Below are 10,498 nucleotides of genomic sequence, written 5' to 3' on the forward strand. Positions count from 1 at the left end.
TCTTGCACTGCCTCTGTGCTTCTGTTGGCCCATGAGATGTGCATAACAATCTTCATAAAGGGCAGGGAGAGAGAGAGAAATCAAACTAATGTGTAAGAAATATGTTGTGTTCTGAGCATGCAAGAACTGCAATCACACAAAATGTTGAGGGGAGACATTTGATGCACAAAAAAGAGCCACAAAAGCTTCTGGTAGTTGGTGTTTAACAACATCTGCAGGTAGTGGATGGTGGGGTAGCTTTCCAGGCATCCAAATTGCCTAGCAAAGTTTGAAATTCTTGTGGTTGATGAAAAAGGAAATTATAAAGGTCTAGCCTTCCTATATACATGCAATATTCTACTGTTGGTCATCTGTCCCAGATGAGGGCATCATGGAGAAGGGGACCAGTTGCCAAGGGGAAGTGGGAAGAAATCGGAGAACTCCAGGAAGGGAGAAGCTAAATCCATTTCATAGGACACTCTGGATATAGGGAGGGGAAAGTGTGGGACAGAAGTAGATGGAGAAGAAGAAAAGGGGGAATTGAAGGAGGTACAATAGGGCTTCACGATCCACATTAAGCCAGTGTATGGATGGAGTGCCTATTGAACTTAATCTTGCTGGCAAGGTTGACGAATATGAATTTGCATTGCAACTTACGATTTCTGCCATTATCTTCAGCCAAAACAGATTAAATAGTGCTTGCTTGATCACTTGCTTCTTTCTTTCTTTCTTTCTTTCTTTCTTTCTTTCTTTCTTTCTTTCTTTCTTTCTTTTTCTTTACAGGGTACCTGATTTTGGTATAACAAGTTCTAAAGTCAAAATCTGACCTTTGTCATATTACCCTTGTTATATTTTATTAACCTATAAACACACACACACATGGTCCAAGTATAACAGAGGGAATTTAAATTTTATGTGAGTAAAGTTTCAAGACTGGTATGCAAAATGTTTGGAAAAGGCAAGAACCATGACATAGTGAGAATTCAAAACGCAGGACTATGCAGTAATGGCAAAACTTATGAGTTTATACAAATGAAACAAGGGAGGCAAAAAGTAAGAGGCTTATTATTCAAGATAAGCAATTGCTAATGGATTGTTGGCATAATAAAGCACATCAGTAAATAATAAGACTTTTATTTGACATGCTGTAACAAACAAGAACAGTGAAAAGTCGTAAGGCAGAAAATAACAATAGTAATAGTAGTAGTAATAATTAATAATAATTTATACCCCCGCCCATCTGGCTGGGTTTTCCCAGCCACTCTGGGCAGCTTCCAACAAAACCTTAAGATACAATAATTCATAAAATATTAAAAACTTCCCTAAACATTTTCCCCTATAGAAAAAATGTATGTACAATTATTCTGAGCTGCAAGGGTGTGTTGGTGTGGTGACTGTAAAAAGTAAGATCAGAGGACATGAAATGTGTAAAACTTTGGACAGTGATAATTACATGGTTAACAGTGGTAATTTCCAAAACAATTTTTTATGAAGCAGATATCATGGCACCGTTAAGTACAAGGAATGGACAAGGAATTATTTCACTCAGTTCACTCCACAAATGATAGCACTGAAACTCTTGATATATTGTGATTCAATGGTTTCATGTCGCAGTGTCCCTTTGAAGTTCCTTTGCTGTAGGATGGCAACTTTAAGGTTATTTACAGAGTGTCATAAAAGCATTCTGCCAAAGGCTTTTTGAATATTGCCATCTCTGATGCCAGACTTCTGTCCATTTCTTATTTTGCATATAGGCTGGTGTGTTTGTCCTGTGTAGAATGCAGAAAGGAGTTTCTGATGGCGGATATCACGTAAGAAGATTGCAGATATCACATTGGAAGATGAGGAGGTGAACAAACTCCTGATGTTGTGAACAGCATTCTAAGGCTGTGTAATAGTATTGCCAGAGTGAATTTGTGGACAGAGATGGCATCTGCGTCTGCCACAGGGGCTGCTCCCTGGTATACAGATCCCTGGCATAGGTATGTTGTTTCTTGGGAAGAGCTGTTCAAGAGCAGGAGGTGCCTGTAAACATCACGTTCCTTTGTTTTTGTTTTGCTGCTTTCTAATCCAGGTCTCTCCTATGGCAATTCTTAGATGCCTTGACCAATGAGCCTGAAGGGATTTTAATGTTTCATTTTAAGAAAGGAAGTCGCTGACTTAGGGGGAGGAAGCAAGGCTGCTTGTGACTGGGGCAAGGTGGGGCAGGAGTCTTTAACCACTCATCACCCCCCATCCCAATCAGAACCACAATGGGAGGAAATCTGCTGTTGGCATCAATAGGCCCTTTCTTCCCATGGCAAATGGCAGGCATGATAGGAGGGGTCAATTCCAGTTTGTGTGCTGGAGAAAACATGCACACTCTACTCCTGACCAGGCTTGGGGCCCCTGAGCTAGCTCTTCACAAAAGGCAACACCTAAGAATGGTTAAGGCTTTCTTCTTGGAAGCATCCTGGCAGCTGCCTGCTTCAGCTTGGGATTCACCAACACCAGGAGGGCAGCCTGCACAGGGGAGTACATTAGTATCATTGTTATACACACTGAAATGCCAACTATATCTTTGTTAATACAGCCAGTTATAAATAAGATCTTTGCCACGTAAAAAGAAATGGAAAGCACCAGCAGGAGGAGGACTGTCCCAGCTGCCTTCGTGTGAGCATCTGTTTGAAGGCCCCTAACACTGGATTCTTTCCCAGTCAGTTTGTAGACGTGTCTGTAGAGTGAGGCTACAACCATGATTGAGCAAGGAAAAACTATCAGGAATGGGCAGCTAGCACCAGTAATCAAAAAGAAGATTTTGAAATTAGTAGCAAAATCAACCTCTGTCTGGTCTTGCGTCATGTTTGTAATGCTTCCCTGGGGTTTAATATACACACTCTGCAGTGCAAAGAAGGAAGCAAGCAAGGAGATGGCTTGAGATCCCCCAAGAAGCCAAGGTATTATCCGTGATATCCTCAGCTTGCACCAAAGAAAAAGGGAGCAGTTGTTCTTAACAATCTTGAGATAATAGAAGAGGCAGAGCCAGGCAGTAAGCCAGAATCGGGAGAATGTGAGAAAGGTTCCAATGAAGTAGCATGTTTGTAATATTAAGGGGCTGCTAATGTCAGAGATTAAGTAGTACTTAATTAAATATGGAGACAGAACACCCGAGAAGCCGATATTGGACATACCTAGAGACAGAAGAAGTTGTTCTCTAGCATCAAGTTTCCTGCTTTTAGCCCACTCAGTGACTATCACTGCAACAATAAAGCCATTGGAGATGAGCCCACCAATAGCCAGGACAGCTAGAGACGCCAGAAAGGCAATAAATTGAGGAGAAGGCATCTCTCCGTATCCTTGCAGATTACTGTACCAGGTGGCCTTTCACTGATCCAAAGTTGCCCCACTGAGATGCAGTGTGCAAGTGAGACAGAACATCTGCAGCATCCTTATGAATGACTGGGGAACTATGCAAATGAACTGTGAACCAAATTATAAATTAATGAGACTCTCCGGCTGCTCATTTCCATAATGCCTCTATCTGGCATAGTGGTGTGGACAGAAACTGTATCAGAGGGCTGCCTGCCACTCCACTTTGTATAAATTGGGGGGTGGGGGCAGCTTCTCCATTTTGCCAGGCCCGTGAATAAGAAAGCTTGCCACAGGCAACCACTTTGCAGTGGCCCAGAGTTTATGTAAAGAATAGGAGGAGCTGGAAATTCCAGCTGGCTTGTTTGTCCTCAGACCCTCCTGCTTCTGGTTCCCAGGCCTCTGCAGCCTTTTCTTTTATTTGATCCCATATTATAGGCAAATGCTTCTTCCTCAACAGCATGCCCCAAAGTAAAATCTATCTGCAGTTATTTCCAATGAAGTTTTCCTTTCCTTTGCTGCTAATTTCTTTAACCGCAGTACAGTATTTATTCTTTTAAAAACAGATCAATGCAAGCTCCAATTGCAGTGTGTAACAACCACAATAGCAGACTTAGCTCATAGATCCAGCTGCACTCATTTTTCTATTGCACATTCTGCACTGCTGCACATTCTCCACTCCAGCTCTGGATGAACCCAGTATATTTATAATGTAGAACCTATTTTTAACACTACCCAGTACTTTTGTTTCTTCTGCCTAGTTTTTCCAAAAGACCTCACTGTGTGTGTGATTCAGTTACCATTTTGACTGCACTGTTGCCATGCCAAATATCTAAAGTGTTGGATCTTTAAACAGAGGGACATGTCCAGCCCAATCCTACTATATTCAGTGGCCTTTCTCTAAGGTTAGTGCACCTGCGATTGCATTCCTGATTGGTAGGTTTACTTGCAAATCATGATAGGATTGTGGGTTTTTTAGTGTCTTAAAAAGCACATATTTGCTTGCTGGTCCTGTTTTCCAGAGCTGGAAATGCAAAGATGTGTATTTAATTTAGCACATTGGTAACTGGATCTGTTTGCCTATTTGATCCTCAGCTGTAATTATAGCAATGCAAATAGCAAAGGACAGCATCTTTTATTAGGGTCTGTAAAATGTCTGAGCTGTGGATCTCAACCTTCATAAAGGGCAGAGAGAGGAAGAGAAATGCCCCTTAACACATTAAGAGAAATGTGGTGCTTTGAGTGATCAAAGTTGGTTCCAGTAATATTTTCAGGCAGGAGCTGACAATATGGCGGGGTAAGACAGCACTGCCTCTCAGGGTCCCTCTAGGTTGCTGCAAGAGAGGGAAGCAAGATAGCAGAGATCTCAGTGTAGTCCTCCCGGTGGCTTGGGTGCACCAACCTCCTCACCTGAATTGCCTTACTCATCTCTTCTCCCTCTCAGTAATAAGCCTGGACCTCGGAGTTGGGAAGTGAGGAAAGCAAGACTGCCCAATCCCACCAACAGCTGCTGTCTGCAGGACATTAGGTTACCTCTGCATTAACCTATTTCACTGTTAACAGGGATGGGGAACCTGTGGCCATTCAGATATTGTTGGATCACAACTCCCATCATCCCTCACTAGGAGGACCAATGGTCAGGGGTGATGGGAATTGTAGTTCAAAAACAGCTGGAGACCCAGGTTCAGGAAACTCTGATCAACCCCCTGCCATGCAGGAATCTTTCACCCAATGAGGGGCTTGAACCCACGATTCTGAGATTGAGCCTTATGCTCTTCTGACTGAGCTATCTCTAAGGAAATTTATGGACCTATTAAATGAACAGGTGTAAGAAAACAGGACCTACGTTCTGTCCTGTTCACAATGTGGGCAGGCAGGCATGATACAAAGGCAAAACAACCCCAAGACAGGCAAATGGAATTCAAATCCTATGGAGATGTATGATAAAAGTGACTATCAAATTTAATAATAATAATAATAATAATATCATCATCATCTTAGGGAGAAAGTAACTTACAGAGATGATACCTTCGATTTTTGAAACATCTAATTCTGACATTGCCTCTGTGCATCAATTGCCCCTCAAGATCAAGCAATAAGCTTCATAAAGGATGGGGAGGGGGGAAGCAAACTAACGTAATAAACACAGCACGTTGTGTTTTGGGCACACAGGAAACGCTATCATACACAATATTGTGGGGAGACATAGATGCACAGAGGCTGATCCATCCCAAGAATATAAGTGTGCCGTACAATCAAAAATTTCTGACTCCATCAAGTAGCAGCCAAGCAGCTGTTCCTAGCAGCCACAGACAGTGCACAAAAGTGATAGCCTACCCATTCTGTCTAGTTAATAGCCAATGGTAGACTTGTCCTTCACTGAAACATTAATCCCCTTCTGAGATCCAGAGGAAGAGCAGGTGGCTCTGAGGAAGGAGCAGGTCATGGTAGGAACTCAGAGGGAGGTGAAGCTGTGATGGAGACAGACTTTAGTGTCCTTACAAAGAAGAAGATGAGACTGAATGGAGTTCAAGGAAGGAAGGAAGGGTGGGTGGGTGGGTACGTGGGAGTCTTAACTCATCATAGTCCACAGGAATTGAAAATGTATGAATATGTTGTTTCATAAGGGTGAAAGAAGGGAGGCAATAAAGTAACAGGTGTTTTTTTTCAGGATCAGAAAATGTTTATTGCCTCCTGACATAAAAGGTACATACTACAAGATATAATTAGGCTTTTATTTTACATCATGTAAAAACAAATAAGAATGGTGAAGAGACTCAAGGCTAGCACATTTATGCATGTTGTCCTGGAGTTGCCAGTACAAATATACGTCTGGGTGTGGGCAATCGTAAAAAAAATAAGGTCAGAGGGAAATAAAAAGTGTAAAACTTCAGCCAGTGATAATTACATAGTTAACAGTGGTAATTTCCAAAACCATTTTTTAAATGTGGATATCATGGCACCGTTAAGCACATGGAATGTGCGAGTTCTTTGTGTCAGTTCAGTTCACAAATGATATCGGTGAAAACTCCTGATGTATTGTAATTCAGTGGTTTCATGTCGCCATGTCTCTTTTGAAGTTCCTTTGCTGCAGGATAGCTATTTTCAGGTGTCCTAGGACCTAGAACGTTTCAGTGTTCCGCCATGTCCTTTTGAATATTGAGATTTCTGACATCAGATTTTTGACCATTTTGTATTTTGTGGCTCATTCCTCCTCTATAGAAAGCAAAAGGGCAGTGCTGGCAGATGATGGCAGACACCATGTTGGAAGGTGAGCAGGTGAACAATCCCCTGAGGTTTGGGATGGCATCATTCATCCTGAAACAGTTTTCCCAGAGTAAGTTCCCCATCTCCATAGCCCTGTCATGGGCATGTTGTTCCTTGGGAAGAGCTGTTTTGGATCAGGAGATGCATGTAAGGATGTATAAGTCAACAGCCAAGGCGTGTGAGAGGGAAGTGTCATTCTCCAGACTTGGGTGTCGATAACTGATGAAATGTGTGAGTGATTTCATTTGGGGGCTGTAAGTGGCATCTGCTTTGTTTTGCTGTATTAGATGAGCCTTGTACTTTGAGGAATGCCTGGTGTCAGTTGTTAAGCAGTGAGTCCTTATCCCGTGACCCTGAAGAGATGTAGCAGGCTTCATTTTAAGAAAGTAGCTGCCCTGCGGAGGGGGTGGGGAGAGAAGGCTGGTTGTGACTGTGGCAAGGAGGGCAAGGGACTTTAACCATTAATCCTTCCTTTTCCCGATCAGAATCGCAGTAGCAGGATAGCACTGACTGGAACCAAGAGGGGCTTTCCCAGCATTGCAAATAGCAGCCATGATAGGAGCAGGACAATGCTGATTGAAAACATGAGAGCAAACAAAGTGTTACAGTCCTTTCTCCACTTCACACCCTACGCTTGACCAGGCTTGGGGCCCCTGAGCCAGCTCTTTTTACAAAATGCAACATCTAAGAATTATGAAGGCTTTGCTCTTGGAAGCATCCTGGCAGCTGCCTGCTTGAGCTTAGGATTCACCGACACCAGGATGGCAGCCTGCACAGGGGAATACGATATTATAACTGTTATACACACTGAAGTAGCAAATATGCTTTTTCCAGCTTGTCCAGTTATAAACAAGGTCTCTGCCACATAAAAAAATATGGAAAGAATCAGGAGGAAGAGCACTGTTCCAGCTGCCTTGACGTGGGCTTCTGTTTGAGGGCTCCTAAATTTGGATTCTTTACCTGTCATCTGGCAGACATGCCTACAGAGCGAGGTCACAACCAGGATGGAGCAAAGGAAAACTATAAGAAAGGGACAGACAGTATGACCAATTAGAAGCCAGCCTTCAAGAAAGCAGTCAAGCTTATTCTCTGTCTTCCCTTGTGTCATGTTTGCATTGTTGACTGTTGCATTGCTCATGAGAGAATTGCATTGCTCATTTTGAATTGCAATGAAGGACGCAAGAAACGTGATGACAAGAGAGCCCCCAAGAAGCCAGGGCACCAGGCGCGATATCCTCAGCTTGCACCACAGGAAGAGGCAGTGTGTGCTGTTAACTATCTTGACGCAATAGAAGACGCAGAGCCAGGCAATGACCCAGAGTCGGGAGAATAGGCCAAAGGCTAAAAAGTAGAAATATACGCCAAATATTACGCCGTCTCTGGTTTCAGGCTTTAACCCGTATCTAATTAAAAATGCAGTCAGAGTAAGTGTGAAGAAGATATTGCACGTACCCATGGATAGAATAAGTTGCTCCCTAGCAGCGAGGGTCTTGCATTTAGCCCATTCAATGACTATCACTGCAACTACAAAGCCATTGGAGACGAGCCCACCGAGGGCCAAGTCAATTAAAACCACCAGAAAGGTAATGGTCTGGGAAGAAGGCATCTCTCCGGATCCTTTCAGACTGTTGTACAGGTAAGACTTTCAGCAACCAAAATTGTTGAGCTAAAGTGGAGAGTGTGAGTGAGTTAGCAGGGCTGCGGCATACTTTTAAATAGGCTGGGGACCATGCAAACGAACCATGTGCTGGACTATGTAAATGAATGGGATTTTCAGGCTCCTCCTTTCCTTACTGCTTCTATCTCACATAGTGGTGTTGATACACTATACCAAAGGGCCTCCTGCCAAAGTTGTCTTGAGTGAGGGTGTACTCCTTTTGGGTGGGTTTCAGAATAAGAAAGTTAGTGGCCCAGACTCTACTACTCAGGCAATAAATAGCAGTAGATGGAAATTCTGCTGTTGGCACCTGGAAGAAACCACCTTGCCTTCAGACTTTCTTCAGCCCACACTTTTTATTGGTTCCACTTTAAAAGCAAGTTCTATTTCCTTAACAGTAAGTTAGTTTGCGTCTCCAAACTAAAAGCCTTATGCAGTCCTTTGTAGCTGGTCATTCCTTTCGTAGCTGCTCATTTCTCCACCCCAACACACTATTTCTTCTTTAAAAACAGATACAAGATTCTTAATACAAGATCAAAATCCAGCATGTGACAATCAAAATAGCAGTTAGTTCAGAGATCCACCACCACTCATTTGCTCATTGCACAGGATGCCTTTCTGCTGCTGCTTAAATCCACACCAGCACTACACCCATCCAAAGCTTATTCATAATGGAGTTTCTAATACTGTCAGATATCTTCGTTTTATTTTGCAAAAAGACCTCATTGCCTGTGTCATTCAGATTAACATTTTTGACTGTGCTCAAGGTTGTTGCTGCCATGCAAAGATCTGAACTTTTGAGGAGGTGGGAATTAGTGCTGTTCACAATCTTGATACAATAGAAGACACACAAAGCCAGGCAATTACCCAGAGATGGCAGACATGTATATATATTGATGAAACACACATGTATACTGCCCCAATCCTATTCATGCTTGGGATTTAATCCTAGTACAGGGGTCTGGAACCTTTAAGACAAAAAGAGCCACTTGGACCGAAGAAAAAAAACCTGGGAGCCGCAAAACCATTGCGACATTTAAAACAGTGGGGAGTGTCAGGGCACACAATGCGTCTCCTCCCCTCGCTAGTATCCGTCCCGGAGCCGCGGCAAAGGTGTAAAAGAGCCACATGCGGCTCCGGAGCCGCGGGTTGCTGACCCCTGTCCTAGTATATTCAATGGGCTTTTCCTAAGGCAAGGGCAGATAAGATTGATCAGTTTACCAGTCAAATCATGATAGGGTTTTGTTTCTTTGGTGTATTAAAAAAGCACACAGATTTGCTTGTTGCTGTTTTCCAAAACAGGAAATGCAAAGATGTGTCTTTTATTTAGCACAGTGGTAACTGTATCTGTTTTCCATCTCCGATGGTTCCTCATCTTCCTGGGGGAAAAGTGACAAATGAGGTGCCACAGGGTTCTGTCCTGGGCCGATTATTGTTGTTCAACGTCCTTTTGAATGACTTGGAGAAAGGCATTGAAGGGGTGCTCATCAAATCTGCAGATGACACCAAACTGGGAGGGGAAACTAAAAGACAGAATTTGGATTCAAAATGACCATAACATATTGGAGAACTGAGCCCAAACTAATACAATGAATTTCAATAGGGACAAATGTAAGGTTCTGCCCTTAGGCAAGAAGAGCCAGCTGCACAAATATAAAATGGGGGTTGTGGGCTTGAGCCCCACATTGGACAAAAGATTCCTGCATTGCAGGAGGTTGGACTAGATGACCCGTGTAGTCCCTTCCAACTGTACAGTTCTATGAATATATAGTATGTGTAAATAACCATATATCATAAAGACACCACAGTCTCCACCGTGCCTCATTAACAAAAGGAAACACGAACCCTGAGCAAGTGCCTAGAACCCTGGTAATCTCGCATCACTTGGAGATTAGGGTGGCATGCAACAATATTATTACTATACTATACTATACTATACTATACTATACTATACTATACTATACTATACTATACCATACCATACCATACCATACCATACCATACCATACCATACCATACTTAAAGCCTTTTTTCCATTGGAAAAGTAAGTTACTTTGTGAGTTCCCAGGCACTGATAAGGTCAGCCATGCATTGAGCTTCAACAATGTTAGAGCATCATGCTTTGCATTAAGTATTGCCTGTACGCTGTTATTAATAGTTTCAGAGGAACTTTGAACTGTTTGTTCAACTTTGCACTGTTTGTTGCCCTTCGGAGTCAGGACTTAAAAAGAGGATTTCATTAATGGT

At 42.7% G+C, this 10,498-nt stretch overlaps 2 protein-coding genes across 2 annotated transcripts; both read right to left on the reverse strand.

Annotated features, from left to right (window-relative positions):
- Positions 1–2,406: 2,406 nt before the first annotated feature.
- Positions 2,407–3,303, reverse strand: LOC114590868 (taste receptor type 2 member 143-like). The gene has a single exon (XM_028717447.2). It carries the CDS (start codon positions 3,301–3,303, stop codon positions 2,407–2,409), a length of 897 nt encoding a protein of 298 aa, XP_028573280.2.
- Positions 3,304–6,103: 2,800 nt separating this feature from the next.
- On the reverse strand, positions 6,104–10,147 carry LOC114590869 (taste receptor type 2 member 1-like). The gene has a single exon (XM_077924735.1). The coding sequence runs from the start codon at positions 8,198–8,200 to the stop codon at positions 7,286–7,288; it is 915 nt and encodes a 304-aa protein (XP_077780861.1). The 5' UTR covers positions 8,201–10,147; the 3' UTR covers positions 6,104–7,285.
- Positions 10,148–10,498: the final 351 nt, after the last annotated feature.

The sequence above is a fragment of the Podarcis muralis genome, chromosome 2 (genome assembly GCF_964188315.1).
Source record: "Podarcis muralis chromosome 2, rPodMur119.hap1.1, whole genome shotgun sequence".
Taxonomy (NCBI): Eukaryota; Metazoa; Chordata; class Lepidosauria; order Squamata; family Lacertidae; genus Podarcis; species Podarcis muralis.

What these genes read in the sequence shown, in the direction of transcription:
- LOC114590868 (XM_028717447.2), bottom strand. Translation starts at nt 3,303, where the DNA reads ATGCCTTCTCCTCAATTTATTGCCTTTCTGGCGTCTCTAGCTGTCCTG.
- LOC114590869 (XM_077924735.1), bottom strand. Translation starts at nt 8,200, where the DNA reads ATGCCTTCTTCCCAGACCATTACCTTTCTGGTGGTTTTAATTGACTTG.